This window comes from Hyperolius riggenbachi, chromosome 7, assembly GCF_040937935.1.
Source record: "Hyperolius riggenbachi isolate aHypRig1 chromosome 7, aHypRig1.pri, whole genome shotgun sequence".
Taxonomy (NCBI): domain Eukaryota; kingdom Metazoa; phylum Chordata; class Amphibia; order Anura; family Hyperoliidae; genus Hyperolius; species Hyperolius riggenbachi.
Window position 1 is genome coordinate 201,523,723 of NC_090652.1, and position 22,059 is coordinate 201,545,781.

General features: G+C 42.8%; 1 protein-coding gene across 2 annotated transcripts in view; it reads right to left on the reverse strand.

Moving 5' to 3' along the window:
• The window catches only part of PARD3B (par-3 family cell polarity regulator beta), an 807,407-nt gene that overhangs the window by 286,837 nt on the left and 498,511 nt on the right, over positions 1-22,059 (reverse strand). For both annotated transcript variants that reach the window (XM_068245009.1, XM_068245008.1), the window contains one exon: positions 18,057-18,185. In XM_068245009.1, the coding sequence (XP_068101110.1) occupies positions 18,057-18,185 (129 nt within the window). The remainder of the gene's footprint in view (positions 1-18,056; positions 18,186-22,059) is intronic.

Here is a 22,059-nt window from a genome sequence, read left to right on the forward strand (position 1 = left end):
AGTTTTCGGCCATTATAGTTTTTAAATAATGCATGCTACTGTAATTAAAACCCATGAAACGTATTTGCCCTTTTGTCCCGGTTGTAAAACCATTTAAATTATGTCCCTATCACAATGTTTGGCGCCAATATTTTATTTGGAAATAAAGGTGCATTTTTTTCATTTTTGCGTCCATCCCTAATTACAAGCCCATAGTTTATAAAGTAACAGTGTTATACCCTCTTGACATAAATATTTAAAAAGTTCAGTCCCTAAGGTAACTATTTATGTATTTTTTTTAATTGTACATTTTTTAATTTTTTTTTAATTACAAAAAAAAAAAATATGGGGAGTGTGGGAGGTAATGAGTTAATTTTATATGTAAAAGTCATTTATTTGTATGTGAAAAATGTGTAGGGTGTAGTTTACTATTTGGCCACAAGATGGCCACAGTAACTTTTTGTTTTAATGCGACCTCCAAGCTTCCTTCCGGAAGCTTGGAGGAAGTATAAGGAGGCTGGACACGTGAGTTTTTTCTCACGATCGCGCTGCCCATAGGAGAGCAGCTGATCATTGCGGGGCTTAGATCAACGAACGGGAATGGATTTTCCCGTTCATTGATCTCTGGGCGAGCGGGCGGCGGCGTGTTTACTAGCGGCGGGCGGCGTGTTTACGAGCGGGAGCGCGGGCAGCGTCGGGAACGCGGAAAGTATGTGTTTCTCCGTCCCTGGTTGTTAAAGGATGGAAAAAGGGGCGGAGAAATACGTACGCGCGGGGGTAAAGTGGTTAAATGAGATCATGCATCTAGGTGCTTAACCTTAGTCATTGTGCCAAATGATAAAACCTCAAAATTAAAATGTACAACTAGACACCCACACAAAACAAACTATGCAAACCTACAAAATTTGGGAAATGTGCGTTTCTCCTGACCATAGACTTGGGCTAGGTGCACACATAACAGAAACGCTAGCGTTTTGTAAAACGCTGCGTTTTTGCCGCTAATGGAAGTCTATGGGCAGCAGGAAAAAACGCAGATGCGTTTTGTATGCGTGTATTTTGAAAACACAGGTTTTGTTGCATAATATTCAAAAACGCATCAAAAACACATATGATGAAAGTCAATGGGAACGCAATGGTATACGTTTTCCATGCGTTTTCCATGTCCCCCCCCCCTCCAAAAAAAAATGTGTTTTGTGATGATTTTTGCTTCCTGTTGTCTTACTAGTGATTCACATAAATGGAAATATAAAAACGCATGAAAAACGCATATATATGTCAAATTCAGCTACAAAGGGCGCCTGTTGTAGCCCATATATGCCAAATTCAGCTACAAAGGGCGCCGGGTGTAGCTTAAAAAGCTAATTTTAGTTTATAAAAAGGATGCTGTTAAAGGCAAAATGCGTTGAGCTATAACAGGGCTCTAGATATAGCTGAGAAAAGTGATTACTATGACCTAACGTCTCCCTACTCTCACACAGAACCATCCCCCTGTTGGTGCCTAACCTCAAGACCCCTTGGGTGGTGCCTAACCCAAAGACCCCCCAGGTGTTGCCTAACCCCAAGAACCCCAGGTGTGCCTAACCCTAAGCCCCCAGGTGGTGCCTAACCCTAAGACCCCCCAGGTGGTGCCTAACACCAAGACCCCCCAGGTGGTGCCTAACACTAAGACCCCCCAGGTGGTGCCTAACACTAAGACCCCCAGGTGGTGCCTAACACTAAGACCCCCCAGGTGGTGCCTAACACTAAGACCCCCCAGGTGGTGCCTAACCCTAAGACCGCCCAGGTGGTGCCTAACCCTAAGACCCCCCAGGTGGTGCCTAACCCTAAGACTCCCCTGGTGGTGCCAAACCCTAAGACGCCCCTGGTGGTGCCTAGCCCTAAAGCCTCATCTACACGTGTAGATGAGGCTCCGGTGTAGATGAGGCTCCGATCCGGCGGCTCGATTAGCCGCCGGATCGCCTCTTCTGCGACCCCGCCGCGGATTCGATACCCACTCGTCCCCGAGTCGCGACGATCTTCCGCTCGATTCCCTGCCATTGTCCCCTCGCGGGGAACGAGCAGGGAATCGGTGGTAGCAAGATCCGACCTGTCGGATCTTATCAATCGAGCCGCATCAGCGGCTCGATTGATAAGTCACATCGCCGCCTCATCTACGCGTGTAGATGAGGCTTTAGTCTCCCCTGGTGGTGCCTAACCCTAAGACCCCCAGGTGATGCCTAACCCCTCCATGGTGGTGCCTAACCCTAAGACTCCCCTGGTGGTGCCTAACTCTAAGCTATAAAAGGGTGCCCTTTTGTAGCAGAATCAAAAACCTTGTTGCTGAAAACCTTGTAGCCGAACAAAAAATATGGGCTACAAAGGGGTGCCCTTTTGTAGCCAAAAGTAGCTAAATAAAACATGGGCTACCAAGGGACGCCCGCTTGTAGCCTATATCAAAACTCGGGCGCCCTTTTCACCACCTTGTAGCATATATTTGCAGAAACAACATTGATGTCTATGGATGTGCCCTTTTCATACAGGCAGCTCAGGCACCCTTTTCAGCTGATCCCGTGCACCCAGCCTCAAGTGCATTTGGAAAGGGCTTTTTTCCATGTCCATAGAGTTCAATGCATTTGGTGAGAATGTTTTTGCTCATGCTCATAAACTTCAATATTTGTTGAAAATGAGTTCTCTCAGCCCATAGACTTCTGTGCATTTGGAAAACAAGCTTTTATTACCAATACCAGCATCTAGACATGTCATGTTTCATAAATAAAATTATGTAATTTGTTTCAGCAAATAAAGGGGGAGAAAATGAACTATAAAATGCCTATAAAGTGATTGATGAATCTGTCCCAGTCTCTTAAAAACTTTAGAAGATGACTTTACTCACATGAGATAGCACTTTCAAAACACATTCTATAATATATTCCTCTCTTGCACTCTAAAACATGACCTATTGTTTTCAAGTTGATTATTAATTCAAACTGCTTGCAAGATCAATACAATTCTTTCTTTAGTAGAATAGTGAGTATTTATTTGAGGTCATCTCCTTTGCTGCTCATCTCCCAAACTACAGATATGTCAAGACTGAATAATATATATATATATATATATATATATATCTCATACTTTTTGCCATTAGCAATGCTAATTTTACACTGTTCCACATACATCTAAGCAATTCGGTAATTGCACTTTATTTATAATATGGTTCTGGAACTGGAACATTTAACACTACTGGTGAAGCCGCATTCATTCCTAACCTTTACATGTTTTTGACAGGTTGAGTTTGTTCTTACTATGAAATAACGAATAGATGAAAGCTACACAAGTCTGAATTTAATCTGGTATAAGTCTACAATTTTTTCTTGCAATGTGGTAGGACACCAGAAACAAAAAGACATATTTACGCACAGGAAAAGCAATTTCATTCTGTGCTGGGTTATAAAACTGATTTGTTGATGTGCAAGCTGATAAAATTATGTAATATGCTGCAGTTATAAAATATAAATAGCAAAATATATATAACACTGGACCACACTAAATATTTTATGCCTATGCATGTGTGTGTTTGTGTATGTGAGTTGCATTATATATTACACACATATAGCAAGCATTTGTTTCACAGAACTTTAGTAAATAATTCATTTTAACTCATCTGTTTATGAAAGGGTAAAGAATAAATAGTAAAAGTCAAAATGTTATCTATAAAAGGTCTTATCTGCCTTTTACTATGTCAAAATGATATAAAGACTTAGCAGTTTTATCACCCAATATCCCTTTCTTTAGCATTCCTAATTGTACACTTGTCACTTTGAAATTGTGTGTTATATTTAGATGGCTCGATAGATAATTTCCGACGTGTCCGTTCTCCACCCGATCATTTCACCGCTCGATTCTGGATTGAAGTGAATGGAAAAAGATTTTTTAAAAACGAGCGGAAGATAAGAGAACTGACTGCGGAATCGAGCGGTGAAACGATCGAGCAACAAATTTGAGCCGTGTATGCACAGCATTACAAGAGTTTAGACAAATGGGCACAATGGCCTTTACTCAAAGTCCAGCCATCACTGTGATAGAAATCCTGAAAATACACAGGAATTGGAAAACCAGTATATTTTCTTTTGTCAGCCTGTCCAGCTACAATGAGACACAAGTGATGAGTAGAGATGTGGCGAACGGTTCCCGAACCGTTCGCCGGCGAACATCTCTAAATCCCTTGGGCTTTTACTACTTCCGGGTCACTCTGACCCGGAGTAGTACGCCTGCGCTGCCCGGCGGAGCGCGTTCTAGATCGCGCTCCTGTTGCCGGGCACTTTCTGAGCATGTGCGTGACGTCATGAACGACGTCACGCTGATGCGCAGATAGTGCCCGGCAACAGGAGCGCGATATAGGACGCGCTCCGCCGGGCAGTGCAGGCGTACTACTCCGGGTCAGAGCGACCCGGAAGTAGTAAAAGCCTCAGAGATGTTTACCGGGCGAACAGTTCGCCACATCTCTAGTGATGAGTCATAGTCAAATCTAGAAGAGCAGTTCCTCCAAAAATGAGCCATAACTAACCCTACAACATGCTGGTCACAACGAACCAGAATATCCATATGGTACAAAAGTTAGGAGTGGAACTATCAGCCACTCATATGAAATAATCCTTTATTAGTAATGTTAAAATAAAAAAAACACTGCATGTATTTGTTGATCTACTTGAAGTACGTGTCTATACTGATCCCCACCAATATATGAATATAAAGGTTGCTGAAAGTGCAGATTGTAATTCTGGGATGTAGCTAGCTCACTTAAACCATAAAAACATACATGCATAAAAAAGGAGTAATATGACATATGAATTCAAGTGTATGAGCTATTATGTAGGGATTGATAGATTCATTATGTGGGCCAGTGGCTACACAAGTCTAAGCAGCAAAAATATAAATGTGAAGGTTGCTGCAAATGCAGATCATAGCTCTAGGATCTAGCTAGCGCACTTAAAGTGATAAACTTTTACGCATTGCATAATTGTGTTCATATAGTTTATAGGGCATTCCTCAAGCCAAATACTTTTTTATTTTATTTTAATACTCGAATTCCCTATAAACTAAACAAGCCTCGCCCACAGCTCATTTTGTGCCTTGGCGTTGTAGCAAAGGCTTCTGGGAGCTCAGTCTGGGCAGGAGGTTACTAGCCACTGATTTCAGAGGCAGCGGGGAGGAGGAGAGGGGACTGAATTTACACACAAGCAAGCTGATAGCATCTCCAGCCATCAGCCTGTGACAAACAGAACATGGCTGCCCTCATTCTATCACAGGAATAAACAATCAAACTTTTGAAGCTGTTTGCAGCTAGATTTGCTGTGTAAACTATCTAAACTTTAGATAAGATATATAGACAAGTTACTTCTTAAGGGGCCCATACACAACGATTTTCCTGCCGATATACAGCAGATTCGATCACTGTGATCGAATCTGCTGTGAAATCGTTGCGCAAATGCAAACGATTGATTTCCGTCCGATATCAATCGTTCCCATCGAGCCGTCCATGCGGAACATTTTGTTCAATCGCCGGCGGGTCGGGAGTGCGTCAATAGCGGCGTTCGAATTCCCAACGACTGACGCAATACAGCTGCAATACATTACCTGCTCCGCTGGCGCGTGTCCCCGCTGTCACTGCTGCTCCGTCTCCGCGCTGGGCTCCGAGTCCAGCAGGCTTCACTTCTTCCTGTCCCGGCAGGAAGTTTAAACAGTAAAGCGCCCTCTACTGTTTAAACTTCCCTGGACAGAAAGAAGTGAAGCCAGCCGGAACCCAGAGCTCAGCGGAGAAGAAGACAGCGGGGACAAGTGCCGGCGGAGCAGGTAATGCATGCGGGGGGGGGGGGGGGGGGAGAGGAGGCAGTGGCAGCACCACCACAGATTGTGATCGGTTTCATGCTGAAATCGATTCACAATCTGTTTGCAGTAAAGGCAACCATACGATCCCTCTCTGATCAGATTCAATCAAAGAGGGATCTCTCTGTTGGTCGAATCTGATGGCAAATCGAAGAGTGTATGGCCACCTTTATAGTTACCGGTAGTTTTTCATCTCAGATCCACATTAACCACTTCAGCCTTCAGTGTCGTTTCACCTTATGCATCCGAGCAACTTTCACCTCCCATTTATTCACCAATAACTTTTTCACTACTTATTACAATGAAATGATCTATATCTTGTTTTTCCCACCACCATTTAGGCTTTCTTTGGGTGGTACATTTTGCTAAGAATTATTTTATTATAAATCCATTTTACCGGAAGATTAAGAAAAAAAATGGAAAAAAAATCATTATTTCTCAGCTTTCGGTCATTATAGTTGTAAAATAATACGTGCTATCGTCATTAAAACCCATGTATTTTATTTTCCCATTTGTCCCAGTTATCACATCGTTTAAATTATGTCCCAATCACAATTTATGGCACCTATATTTTATTTGGAAAAAAAGGTGCATTTTTTCAGTTTTGTGTCCATCACTTATTACAAGCCTATAATTTAAGAAATAACTGTAATATACTTTACTACATACATATTAATAAAGTTCAGTCCCTAAGGTAACTATTTATGTAATCTTTTTTATTGTATATTTTTCATTTATTTTTTTTGCAAAAAAAAAATGATGTGCATTTCCATATGTCATTTTACTATTTGGCCACCAGATGCCCTCGCAGCTCACTTCTGCATGCAGAAAGTTCCTCCGCAAAGCAGAAGTAATGAATGGATGGGAGAGAGGGGGATTTGTGAAAGACGGACCCGTCTCGTTGACTGTGTTGGTCTTTTACACGGGGACTTAGATCAATGAATGGGAACAAAGTTCCCATTCATTGATCTCTGGGCTAACGGAAGGCGTCGGGAGTGAGCACGATCATGCGCAGCAGGCAGCGGCAGCAGTGTAGCCTATCTGGATGGATATATCCGTCCAGTTAGGATTAAGTGGTTAAACCTCATATACATATGCACAAAAAAGTGGAGTAATAGGCATCCTTGTATAAATTCAGGTGTATGAGCTATTATGTAGAGATTAATGGATTCATTATGTGGTCCAATTCACTACGCAAGTCTAGGCAGCATATGTTAAAAAAACTACAGGCATAATGCATATGCAGCAGCAGCATTGATGTGATCCCTCCCCCTCCCCAGGAAGTGGAAAGGCTGAGCTGTTCCTGCAGGCTGGTCGGTCAGTGTGTGATGTGAGATCTGCAGAGTGCTGTGGCCGCTGCTTTGTCCGGACCGCCAGAGAGGAATACAGTTCATCCCAGGACTCCAGCTGGATACACAGAATCTGACCTATAGGAGGCCAAAGGTACTGAAGAATTCTTTTACAACTGAGAAAGCGAGTTTGTCTGATTCTCTGACCCTCTGTACCGGACTTGTAATGTCACATGATGTCATATGAACCACTGCCACGCTCCAATGACTTTTAAAGTCATTTGAGATTTGGGATGCCTTAAACATCAGGAGAAAAAACGGCAGGAGCAAGTTGCCAAACCTCAAGAAGAAACACAAGTCCTCTTTGGCTGGTGTATTGATAATCTACAATCTGAAGGGGAGACACAGAGGATTACTTATTTGCAGCGGTGCATGCCAAACAGAGGAGGAGTTCGAGCAAGGAGGATATCAGAACTTATCTTGACCAGTCTCACAGTGGTCATAGTGGACGGGTGAGTGCGGTTCCTATAGGGACATTCAACTATTTTTTTTTTGCTTTTTATAAAAGAACTTGGATATTAACTTGACATACCAACATTACTGGGAAATATGCATCCCCTTAGGTTCAGCACTTCAAGCTACTAGGATTTATGACACACATAAATACAAAACTGCAACCTTGATTCTAAGCACAAAATCATCCAGCTCTTCAATAGCACCTCTGTCCGGATCCACCCACTAGGGGAAGTCAGTCTGCATTAGACAGTGGGATGTGGTGGATGGGTAGAAAAAAAAGGGGTGGGGGGAGAGCACACTCAGGTTGTCATTCAATAAAAATGGCCAGCAGGCCGTGGAATATTCTCACCTGGATCTGTGGCTGATACTCCCATACGGGGTGGCCAGCAGAAAGGCTTTGTCCCACTTGGACCGGGGACCAAGTCTTGGCAGAAGTCCTCCTCCACAAGGCGTGCAAACGATAGCCTCTTTCAGAGCTGTAGTAGCAGGCCGCTGCTCTGGTATATTTTCCACCTAGCCTAAGTGCTGTGATGCCGCTACAAATAGGTACCAAAATGCATCAAAAGCTTGTAGTTATAGTTAGGACTGGCTGCATTGTGAGAAGTCTGGTATCAACTGATGGCGATAACAAAGATAATTCAATTAATATCGTAAGAGAACAGAGGCTACATACTACACTATATTGGGCTCTCGGTGTCTCCTATTTATAATTCAATTAATAGAATTCCAAAAACCTTCAAAGTGTATAACATACTTAGTTTTAGACAATTGTGATGTTAAAAGGTAAGTAAAAACCTTACAAATGTATGAAATCATCAGAAAAGGGGAAAAGTCAATAATTATGCAAATGTAATTCAAGGAGGGGAAGGGGTTTAGCAGGGGGTGTAGAACCAACACATGGCGCTGGTGTGTCGCTAACAGTGTCTGAAGGCTATCGTCTGCACGCCTTGTGGAGGAGGACTTCTGCCAAGACTTGGTCCCCGGTCCAAGTGGGACAAAGCCTTTCTGTTGGCCACCCCGTATGGGAGAGTCAGCCACAGATCCAGGTGAGAATATTCCACGGACGGCTGGCCATTTTTATTGTATGACAACCTGAGTGCGCTCTCCCCCCACCCCTTGTTTTTCTACCCATCCCCCACATCCCACTGTCTACTGCAGATTATATACCACCTAGAGTGGCACCCAAGAGAGCAGCTCCATCTGATGACAACTACACAGACTTGCACAGTATTGTCAAGATCGCTCCCTCTGTCCAACACAGGGGTTTAGGCTCCTTTCCTCTTCACACATAGGGGAAGTCAGTGAGATACAAATAACTCCAAGATCATGCAGGATCATGCACATTTTGCATGCAAATGTTTACAACTTGAAAATGCATTAATCAAATCACACCAATATTTATTAATTCAAGCATTTATATAGTGCCAACATATTACGCAGCGCTGTGTTTATTGTCTTGTCACTAACTGTCCCACAGAGGGGCTCACAATCTAGTCCCTACCATAGTCATATTGTCTATGTATGTATTGTGTAGTGCATGTCTATTTTAGTCTAGGGCCAATTTTTAGGGGGAAGCCAATTAACTTATCTGTATGTTTTTGGGATGTGGGAGGAAACCGGAGTTCCAGGAGAAAACCCACACAGACACGAGGAGAACATACAAACTCCTTACAGATGTTGACCTGGCTGGGATTCGAGCCAGGGACCCAGAGTTGCAAGGCGAAAACGCTAACCACTATGCCACCGTGCTGCCCTTATATGGAATGTAATTGGTCTGTAATCTTTTTATACATAATTGGTCAATGTTCAAGCTGACTAATTTGCATACAACTGCATCAATTTAGAATTCTTACTACCTCATTGACCATTCCTACCACGCACAGTCTGGGTGTCACAGGAGTAAACACTGCTGACCCTGGCATCAGTGGTAGGCATTGACTCTCTTACTTGCTATAGGTCTTTCTCAGAACGCTCTGCAAGGAAAGATGGGCCAAAAAACTAAAATTGAACTTTTTGGCCACAACCATAAACGCAACATTTGGAGAGGAGTCAAAGCCTAAGATGAAAAGTACACCATTCACATTGCGAAACATGGTGGTAGGGATGTATGAGCTACAAATGCACAGAAAGTTTGCTCAGAATTATGGCAATATTAATGCAGTACATTATAAAAAAATATTTGGAGAAAAAAATGCACTCATCAGCTGGAAAGCTGAGCATGGGACGTACTTAGACATTCCAACATGGCAATGATCCAAAACACAAGGCCAAGTGGACCGGTCATTGGCTATAGCAAAATAAAGTGAAAATTTTGGAGTGGACACCTCAGTCTCCTGACCTTAATATAATTGAGTCACTCTGGGAAGACCTCAAACGTGCAGTTCATGCAAGACATCCCAAAAATTTGTGGAAACTGGGGGCTTTTTGCCAGGAAGAATAGGCAGCGTTACTGTCTGAGAAGATAAAGAGGCTCCTCCACAACTACCACAAAAAAACTTCAAGCAGTCATTGATGTTAAAGTGGGCAATACAAAGTATTGATAGTCAGATTTTGATCAGGGTCATTTGTGTAGTTTATGAAGTGATTATGATTTAAAAAGAGTAAACACAGTTGTTTGATAGAGATGGCCTGAACGGTTTGCTGGCGAACGTCCGTGGTTCGTGATCGCGGTGAACCAGGAACTTTTCCGGAAGTTCGGTTCACCCCCATAGTGCATCATGAGGGTCAACTTTGACCCTCTACATCACAGTCAGCAGGCACATTGTAGCCTAATAGGCTACACTCCCTCCTGGAACCCCCCCCCCCCCTTATAAAACGCAGGCAGCGTCAGGCAGTGTACTCACTCGTGTGCCTGCAGTAATTAGTGAAGGGATAGCTGCTGCAGACTCTCATAGTGAAAGCTTAGTTAGGCTCTTGTAGGCTTGTTAGCTTGCTCCTGGCTGATTGTGATTGCTAAACTTGCTAACTTGTGACAAAAAATAAAATCTTCTATGAACTCACCATACTCCTAACGGAATACCTTGGGGTGTCTTCTTTCTAAAATGGGGTCATTTGTGGGGTTCCTATACTGCCCTGGCATTTTAGGGGCCCTAAACCTTGAGGAGTAGTCTTGAAACCAAATGTCGCAAAATGACCTGTGAAATCCTAAAGGTACTCATTGGACTTTGGGCCCCTTAGCGCAGTTAGGGTGCACAAAAGTGCCACACATGTGGTATCGTCGTACTCAGGAGAAGTAGTATAATGTGTTTTGGGGTGTATTTTTACACATACCCATGCTGAGTGGGAGAAATATCTCTGTAAATAGACGATTGTGTGTAAAAAAAAACCCCAAAAATTGTCATTTAAGGAGATATTTCTCCCACTCAGCATCGGTATGTGTAAAAATACACCCCAAAACACATTATACTACTTCTCCTGAGTACGGCAATGTCACATGTGTGGCACTTTTTTGAAGCCTAACTGCGCTAAGGGGCCCAAAGTCCATTGAGCATCTTTAGGCTTTACAGGGGTGCTTACAATTAGGCACCCCCCGAAATGCCAGGACAGTGAACACACCCCACAAATGACCCCATTTTGGAAAGTAGACACTTCAAGGTATTCAGAGAGGAGCATAGTGAGTCCGTGGCAGATTTCATTTTTTTTTTTTGTCGCAAGCTAGAAGAAATGGAAACTTTTTTTTTTTTTGTCTCAAAGTGTCATTTTCCGCTAACTTGTGACAAAAAATAAAATCTTCTATGAACTCACCATGCTTCTCAGTGAATACTTTGGGATGTCTTCTTTCCAAAATGGGGTCATTTGGGGGGCATTTATACTATCCTGGAATTTTAGCACCTCATGAAACTCGACAGGTGGGCAGAAAAGTCGGAAATGCTTCAAAATGGGAAAATTCACTTTTGGCACCATAGTTTGTAAACGCTATAACTTTTACCCAATCCAATAAATATACACTGAATGTTTTTTTTTTTTTTTATCAAAGACATGTAGCACAATAACTTCCGCGCTCAAATGTATAGGAAATTTTACTTTATTTGAAAAATGTCAGCACAGAAAGTTAAAAAAGTCATTTTTTTGACAAAATTCATGTCTTTTTTTGATGAATATAATAAAAACTAAAACTCGCAGCAGCAATCAAATAGCACCAAAAGAAAGCTGTATTAGTGACAAGAAAAGGAGGTAAAATTCATTTAGGTGGTAGGTTGTATGACCGAGCAATAAACCGTGAAAGCTGCAGTGTTCTGAATGGAAAAAAAGGCTCTGGTCCTTAAAGGAATACTATCGATTGAAAAGACTTTTTTTTAATACTCTATATTAGTGTACACATTACCACTAATGCTAGGGGCACTTTATTTATTCACCCAGGTCTCTCTCTCGCTAACCCTGCTTAAAAATTCATTTCTCACACAGCTCATAGTAGTTTGGGTCACCCTAAGCTGCTTGGTTACTCTGTCACACAGCTCACAAATATATTTCACTGTGTCACTCACAGCATGCAAAGGACATGAGGAGAAACAGGCTGATCTGAGGTGGTAACAGGTAACTAAATGAGCTGTACTATTGCTGGAATATAACTAGCTAAAGAAATGGTCTGTGTTTACACTCAGACTGGCTGCCTGCTTGTGGTGATTCACTCCACGCTGCATCCACTTTACAAGCTGCTGAGAGGGGCAGACCACTGTCTACAATTAGCATTATTAGTATCTATATCAGTCAAGAGAAGCAAAGATAATAAACACACATTGCTAGAATATTTAACCCCTTACCACCATATCAATAAGATTATTTCAGCAAGGTGATAATTAAACTATAAACTGAGGAGTTGATAGCAACGCCCCTGTGCAAAGACATGGTCTAGCCCTCTGGGAGCCCAGTATTTAGATACATTTTGTATCCAACACTGACGCCAAAACTGACGGAGGATTTTACAGCTGAGAGGCTGAGCTGTGTGAGGAATCAAATTGCTCCTAGTACTTGCCCTAATGTGTGCTACAACATACAGCATTTAAAAATAAATGCATACATCGATAGTATTCCTTTAAGCGGCGAAAAGACTGTGGTCCTCAAGTGGTTAAAGCACTTTAGCATTCAATGTGATTTCTGTCCTTAAAATTCTGCTTTGCGTCAAATCCAGATTTTTCCCCGGTACTTTTGGCATCTATCCCATACCGCCATGCCCCCCTCCAGGTGTTAGACCCCTTGAAACATCTTTTCCATCACTTTTGTGGCCAGCATACACTTTTCTAGTTTTCCAAGTTTTGCCTCCCCATTGAGTCTATTGCGATTCGCAAAAGTTTGCGTGAACCCGAACTTTCGTGGCAGGTTCACGAACCTAAAATCGGAGGTTCGGGCCATCTCTATTGTTTGACAATACATGACTTCAGCCAACCAATAACCATGAGTGAAAGACATGTTTTTGTGTTATTCATATTGTATAAAAAAATGGTCAATAAATAATACATTCTCCCAGAGTATGTAAACTAATGAGTACAACTGTACATAAAATACTAGTGCCGACATGGCTGCATCTAAGAAAGGTGTAAAATAAATAATATAAAATTAAAATATACTGCATTATAAAATAGGTTTTAATTTATTTTATGTATACTAAAATTTTAACACAATGAAAAACAGAATATGCTTAAAAAAAGGTTAAAATCAGGAGAATTGACTTTCCAAATGGCTTATACACCAAGTCACATAATATCAGGAGAGAGTAAAAACAAAAAGGAAACCGGAAGATTGGGACTTGTGCTAGAAAGAAAGTGATATACTAGATGAAAGCATTAGAAAGGCCATTCTGAGCATTGCACATGACTCATACTGGTGTGCTGGTGACACTGGGTAATTTCTTGCTGATAGACAGGAAAAGGAAGCATTTGACCAGACCTTCATCCTGCCTGTTCCTCAATAAAAGGTCAAATGTACACACCAGCATAAATCAAGATAAGGCAGGACAGTAGATTCTTTGTCTATATTGGAACTGATATGTCTCATGCCAGCAGAGGATTAAATACAAATGGAAGAGGCTATGAGTTACAGATAGAAACGAAGGAAGACAACTAATATAAACCTCAGAGTGCAGGAAGGAAATGCAAGAGATCACTCAATGACAATCTGATAAGTATGAAAAATGGTCTTCTCTAGAATGTAAAATAGAGTGGTACAGAAAATCTGTAAACAAATATGAAGCATGTTAAAAATATCAACCCCTTCTTCTGAATAAATTACATTTGTAAAATACAAATGTAGTACAGACACAACATTGACTAACAAACTAGAACTGTGACTATTCTGTCTACAACTACACAAACACTGTACACAGGCTACCATATTTGGCCTACTGCTTTGTGATAAAAACAGGACAAATTACACATATTGTTTATTTTGTAAGTGAAAAGCAGTAAACAATCACTGTAGGAAACTATGTGTACAACAAAATGTTGGCTAATGCACAATCACATTTATTTAAAAAAAACTTTAAATAGTAATTGTGGCATGTGCAAAATGTAAGATCCCCTAGTAAGTTTAAATGTGGTAAATCCTACAGTGTGTTTTACCCTACACACTAATCGACTGCTAACCAATGTGGCAAAAAGATCAATCCCTCTCAGATCAGTATCAATCCCCACCACACACTGCCCATTGATTTTCAATAGATTTCACAAGAAAACCTATGGAAGAATTGATTAAACTGTAACGTTGCATAACTTCATGCAGTGCAACACTATGAGCTGTTAATGTGCTATCATCCTTGCCCTGCCACTCCATGGAGAAATATGTCTGACTTTCATCCCTGCAGTGGGGACACAAAATGGGACAACACTTTCTTAAAGTATCACTTTTGTCTAGGCTTGTCTAAACAACTAAGACAGGACAAGACAAATAACATTTATATCGCGCTTTTCTCCTGGCGGACTCAAACTAAAAGGCGAGCTAGCCTGGGAGTTGGCATTCCAGAGGTTTTATTTATTTGTTTTTTTTTTATTTGTTTATTATAAGTTTAAATAGTACAATTGAGAAATGGCTTTGCAACCTGGTCAAGCAGGCAGATGAATACCATTATAATATCAAGAATTGTACGGTTGCAATGATGTTGAACACATCAAAAAAGAGATTACAGTAAAACAAAATCATGAGTTATATCAGATTCAAAAGAAGCGTTTAATCTGACAGATTAAAACCAAGAACATAACGGTAACAATATAGGTTCAGATTAATGTCAAAACTTGAGATATATCAGGGAAGTTGTGAAATGTTGAGCTTTAAACTTTGCTCCAAGACTGATGTCTGAGATGCGAATTTGAGAATTAGCGATATGCAGTGTGCTTCTCATTTTCTGTTGATTACATCAGTAGCTGTCAATTTGAATCTATAGATGACTTTGTGATGGCTAGAATGCTCCAGTGACACTTGGGTTCCCTCTTTATTGGCTTGCCAGGAGAGGAAATTATAGTTACTGCCACACTTCCATGCATAACTCGAATCCTAAACATCACTCCTGGATAAGCACTCATCTGCAGTGATATACAGTAGTTCATTTACTCTATCGGTGTAATATTCTTTTTTCTGATGAGTTGTGACTTATTATAGCCACAAAAACTAAGGGCAAACCTCAGCAGATCACAAATGGCAGATTAATGAAATTGCAAACAGATATGTAGGGAGGGACCCCTGTGGGAGCAGTACTTTCACGGGGCGGTCCTGCTAGTGACATAATCTATGATTACGTCTGACTGAAGCTTCCCACCTGAACGCTGCCTAATTTATGCAATTCCTGCTAGATTTGGCACGGCAGCCAAAGGGTGTATAACTGTTCACTTGATTGGCTGACAGGCACCCGCTGACCAAATAAAGGTAGGAAATTGCTAGAGCTGGGAGTGAGCAAATGTGTGTGTTGCATTCAATACAGAGGCAGTGGGGGTGAATTCCCTAGTGGCAAGAGTCCCGGGGCCACCCCCGCACTTTCCGTTAGGTATCGCATGGTGATTTGGGAGCCCCGGCCAGTGAGAGAATTTTTTTGCAGCTTCCAGGATGCGGGTGACAGATTAGAGAGACTCCCCTGCACAGAGCAGTCCTGCTAGTGACATAATCTATGAATATGTCTGACCAAAGCCTCCCACCTGAATGCTGCCTAATTTATGCAATTCTGGTTCTCTGTTTTTTTTAAGGGGGGAAACCCTTGGAGGTGAAGTGGTTAATTCGCAGCAGCTTTGTTAGTTCTGATAAGATCAGGGATGGTTCAATACATTAAGGCAAACTTGTGAGGCCCCCCCACCCCCGATTTAGAATGATCGCACAACACCTGAAAATGTTCACCCTCAGTATAGCTAGGTAGGTAGCCAGGTATAGGTGCCCCCTGTATAAGGTAGCCAGGAATAGTTGCCTCCAGTATAGGTAGCCAGTATAGTTACCCTAGTATAGGAAGCTAGTATAGTTGCCCCCAGTATAGGTAGCCAATATTGTTGCCCTTGCATAGGTAGCTAGCATAGCTGCCTCCAGTATAGTTTCCCCAGTACAGGTAGCTGATATAATTGCCCCAAGTATAGGTAGTATAGTTGCCACAGTATAGTTAGTATAATTGCCCCAGTATAGGTAGCTAGTATAGTTGCTCCAGAATAGGTAGTATAGTTGCCCCAGTATAGGTAGCTAATATAGTTGCCCCAGTATAGGTAGTGTAGTTGCCTTAGTATAGATAGCTAGTATAGTTGCCCCTAGTATAAGTGGTATAGTTGCACCAGTATAGGTAGCTAGTATAGTTTCCCAGTATAGGTAGTATAGTTGCCCCAGCATAGGTAGTATAGTTGCCCCAGTACAGGTAATATAGTTGCCCACAGTGACTGCACCCCACACGGCTGCCAATCGTATTACCTTCCCTGTGGCCGCTTCCTCTGCAGTCCCCATCCCTCTTGCATGCCGCCGCTCGCCGCTACACACAGACCTCCCATCAGAGCAACCAGTTGAGCCGCTGTAACAGGAGAGCGGCTTCCGTAGCAGCGCATATGCAGGAAGAAATTACTTTCAGTATATGCGCTGATAAGAGGCGGGCCACTGTCATAGCGGCTCAGCGGGGCTCTCTGATCTGAGGTCTGCGTGTATCCGCGAGTGGTGGTGGCATGCAAGTGGGATGGGGACTGTAGATGAAGCAGCTGATACAAGGTGATATAATCGGTGGCCGTAGGGAGGGAGCGGGCAAGACCCTTGCCACCAGGCGCAAATGCATCACTTAGCGTCATGGCCGGGTCGGCGCTGGATAAGATCTGCCGGAAATCTATGGCCCCAGCATATCCACTAGATCAAATTTCAATTGATTTTAACCTAAAATCATTCCAAACTATTGATATGACAAGCCAGAAAATTTCCAATGATCAGAACTGAGCAGAAGTGGTCAGTCAATGGGCCGTCATGGTGCACAATATCAAAACGTGCCACACTGTGGTTTGATCAATTTTAATATATTTCCTGCTGAAATCTATTGAATATTGATGTTCTATGTGTGGTAGAAATTGTTCAGGATCTGATTACATTCTGATCAGAGAGTAACTGATTGATTTTGCCACATCAAGGAAAAATCTGTGAGTGTGGTCACCGTATTTCCCCTAACTAAATTAGGTGAAAGTGTCCAGGTGGTGACATGGAAAAAACAGAAACTGCACCGAAATTAGCAAAAAACACAAGATGGTTTATAACCATGTTTTCTACAGCGTATACTTTCAGAAATTTCAGAAACATCTTGAGATGTTAACTCTCTGTTGTGAAGTGACTGCAATACTGCACGCTGTAAAGATGGGGAAAGTGCACACAAGGATACACTTTTTTTTTAGCAGTCTACAAGAACATTCAAGTCTGCAAAATAAAACTACAGTGTGAAATCAGTTTTGTTATAATTACAGAATGTTTCACTCATTAGAAATTACAGAAATTGTTTACTGAGGCTAGCAGAGTAACAGAATAACTGCCAACAAGCCTGGCTGTGCATTTATCATGCTGGGATCAAATCAGCATGCCACTTTACCTCAGTGTGCTTTTTAAATCCTGCCGGGTTACATTTTATGACTTGTCATGGCTGTTTTAAATCATCCATACATTTTCTCTGGAGTTGGATATATTCATGGACTTCTCCATAAATCAGATGCTGTGTGATACCCATGACAAAATCACATCCCATAGCTTATGATGTCACCAGGGGTTGAAAATCAAATTTCATGGACTGATAGTAAATCATTGTTTGATTTTGATAAAGTGTAAGCTGATCTTATTGCCTGTGGTCTGGCGTCTCTCTGAGACGTGGTCAGTCTGGCAACACAGCATACAATGTATTTAAAGTTATAGTGTGATGGAAATCTCTAACTTTCATGTATTGTTTTCTTTTATAAGTTCAATAAAGCTGTTTGATAGAAAAAAAAAAGGAATTACCAGTTCTCGAGGTAAGAAAGCTTCTTCCTGTCGGCCAACTACCAGGGAAACTGTTTCACCAAGCTTGGTACTCCGTAGCATGGCTACAAGCTCTTCTTGTGTTTTTCCAGCAATTGGTATACCATTAACCTTAAAGAGAAAGCATCTATGAAGCAATAGTACTAAATCCATACATTAACCTTAAAAAGAAAGTAACTATAATGCAAAGATTATGCATTCTGATTTTTACAGCTCACGTCGCTGGACTAGCCATCAGAGAGGTACAGGTGCGTCTGGTTGGAACAAATGCCCTATTTTTCATTTCCTTGGCATCTTGCTTGATTTTGGGGTGTGTGCCTGCTCATCGACCCGCACCTGATTCATATATGCTTTGTAAAGGCCTGATGAAGGGTCAAACTGCCTTAAACTGTCTAAAACTATATATAACAAAGCACTTCCTGTTTGTTCAAAATTGCATGATCTTTCAGTTGTGAATCTTATGAAGATCTCGGTCTTGGCTTTTTTTTTGACAAACTAAGATCTTTTAACCAGTTCATGTCCCAGCTACAGTATAATCACGTCATTGCAAGTGGCTTGTGAAAGCCACATGACATGATTATAAGTTGCCCCCTTTAAATGAGCACAGCCTGCGTGCTAGCACGCACCTGGGCTCATCAACCCCCCTTCCTCTAACTACACTAATGAAGGATCCCCTCCCAGGTGTCCGATCTCCCCACCCAAGCCCGATCCCCTGTAATTACAACCCCCCACCCCCTCCCTTGAAAAGATTGGCGGCGCAGGGAAGCTATGAAAAGTCTCACCTAATCTTTTTCCTGCGGCGGCGATCGGCTACCCTCCATTCAGTACCGCTGACAGCCTCTATGTGCAGAATGGATCGGGTCCCGGCTTAATGACGTCATCAAGCCGGGACCCGATCCATTCTGCACAGAGGCTGTCAGCGGTACTGAATGGAGGGGAGCCGATCGCCGCCGCAGGAACAAGATTAGGTAAGACTTTTCATAGCTTCCCTGCGCCGCCGATCTCTGCAAGGGGGGGGGGGGGGGATGGATGGGGAGCATTAAAGAAACCCCGCTGCTCTGTGGGGGGGGGGGGAAGGGTTCGGGAAGCAACACAGGATCAACAGGGGAGGGGGTTAAAGGGGCGCAGGCACACCTGGCTATGGAGGGGGGGGGGGGTGAATAGATAAATGTCCACATCTTGCTAGCTGGGGGGGAGGGGTACTAAGGCCTGGCTGGGGGGGGGGGTATCCAGAGGCACATCTGACCAACTATGGGGGAGGGAGGCATATGTAGGTGCACATCTGGCTAACTGGGGGGGGGGGGATCGAATTATAAACGAGGAAAAAAAATAACAATAAAAATTGGACACAAACTGAAAAAATGCATTTTATTTCCAAATAATTTATTGTAATCATACATTGTACTAGGATTGAATTTTAAATGGTGAAATAACCAGATCGAATGGAAAAATAAAATGTGTGGCTTTAACTTACAGCAGCAACTTTTATTTTCAAACTATAATGGCTGAAAACTGGGAAATAATGACTTTTTTTTCATTTTTTACCCCTTGTTCCCTTTAAAATGCATAGAAAAGAATATAATTCTTAGCAAAAAGTACCACCCAAAGAAAGCCTGATTGGTGGCGGAAAATACAAGGTATAGATCATTTATGTATGATAAGTAGTGATTAAGGTATTGGCAAATGAATGTGAAATGTAGAAAATTGTTCTGGTTTTTTAGGGGGAAAACCCCAGGGACGCGAAGTGGTTAACATATTTTTTTTTTGTTTGTGATTTTTAATATAATAATGTTTGACAATGATTTTTGCACAACATTACATTTTCACGTGGTCTCAAAAATACAAACTGATCCTCCTACATACAAATTGACCTGCAGCAGCGTCAGGGCATGCCACCCCCCAGACTCTCGGCTGACTGTCAAACGTTGGCAACTTTGAAAGCACAGGAGGGCCATGTCCCATTACATCCTGGAGCAGAACATTGCCAGCGTCACAACATTCCGTGTGATAACTTCTGCAGAGTGGGGGCAGATGCAGCAGGTCTGCCTGGAATCGCCTCCATTCCTGCAAGTAACCAACCTGGTGAGCAGGGAGCATGGTTCCATCTGCAGCTGGCTCCCAATAATTTTTCTGCCGGACAGGGCACTGTGTGATCTAGTACAGGGAGAGGCTGCCCTGGAAGAGGGGGATCAGAAGAGGGGGGGGGGGGGCTCACAACCTTTGGGGAGGAGATGCAGGGGATAAAAGATGAGGTGGCGTTGCCTGACCTTGCTGAGTACAAGGGGGAGTGTCCAAGTATAGCTGCACTAGTTCAGGGTTGGGAGAATTTGGAGAGTCAGTGGCATCAGCAGCAGTGAAAGGATGGCAAGGTCTTGTCTGGCCATAAAGGTGTGCCTCTGTGGACCCCCACTCATATGCAGTGCTGCCTCTGTAGGGACACCCCGGTTGATTCAGATGAAGGTAAGGGAGGATCTGTGGGTCGCCCTAAATCTAAACCCTTGACTGAAGTGGAAGCTGGGGCAATTTGTCCCTCGTAGACAGCAGGAGGAGCGAGCAAGGGAGTTGCAGGAGGCCCTTGTTCATTGACTGGAGTAAGCCTTCCCCCAGCTTTTGCACCTCACATGTCCCTGTTCAGCCGGCCCAGCAGGTGCCTGTGTTCAGTAGTACCAGCTGCCCTGGAAATCTGCTGGGTCTAATAAGGGCCTTATATCAGAGCTGCCCACAGGAGATTTGGCAGAATTCTCCAGTCAACGCCAGTGGCTTATCCGTATTGTGGCCGAAAACATGGGGTCATTGCATTTGACAACATGAACACTGACAACCCCACGGAGTACTGGGTTTCCAGACAGGACACCTGGAGAAAGCTATCCTTAGCACGCCCTGGAAGTCCTCGCTGCCCCCCCTCCTGCTCCAGTGTGCAGTCTGAGAGGAGCTTCAGTGCGGCTGGTGGCATGGTCACCAAGAAGTGCTCCTGTCTGTCCACCGAGTCGATGGAAAGAATCAAGGTCAAGAAGATGAACAAGGCTTGGGTTGAAGGCGATTTCCTGTCCCCTGTTGTTAAGAGGACCTGAACTGGGACCCCTCTTCCTCCCTCAAGACTCCCAATTTTTTTTTTATGCGATGTATAATACTTGTCTACGCGCCTAATTTGCCACCACTTGCTAACCTGCTGCCATCGTGGGTGTCTGGGTTGAAAGCTTCACAACTGCTGCCTGGAACCTTCTGCTGCCACAGGTGTTTGCCTACCTGATTTGTCATCACTTGCTAACCTGCTGCCATCAGGGGTGTCCGGGTTGAAAACTGTGTTGTCCGAGTTGTGGCGAAGGCCCAACTGCGGCTTTACGATTGCTGCTTAGAACCTGCTGCTGCCACAGGTGTCTGCCTACTTGATTTACCACCATTTGCTAACAAGCTTCATTGGGGGTGTCTGGGTTGAAAACTGTTGTCCAAGTTGTGGCAATGGCCCAACTATGGATTCATGCCTGGAATGGTCTGTCCCCAGTTAACCAATAGTTTTCATGACCCTGACCTAGCTTCACCAACAGCTATATTGCTTGACCATTATCTTCTTCCTATCCCATACTTAACCTTATCTTAGATCCTGACTGTCACCTCCCTTACAGTCTTAATATAATAAGTCTCCAACGAAGGATCGGCACCACAATCAGTATTAATAGCTCAAATACTTTATTCAATCAATTAAAAGACCAGCAACTGTTGTTGCTGGTCTTTGAATGGATTGAATAAAGTATTTGAGCTATTAATACTGATTGTGGTGCCGATCCTTCGTTGGAGACTTGGACTGTGGCCCCGTGGTACAGGGGAGAGGATCAAGGCACACATTTGAAGATTTGAGCCCATAGGTGGGTGTTCCCAGGATCAGGTTCACAGTCTTAATATAATATTCATCCTTGCTCTCCCAAAGTACATAACTTAATATTTTACCTAACCAAATCCCTAACATTAAGCTGATTCCTGAACTTGA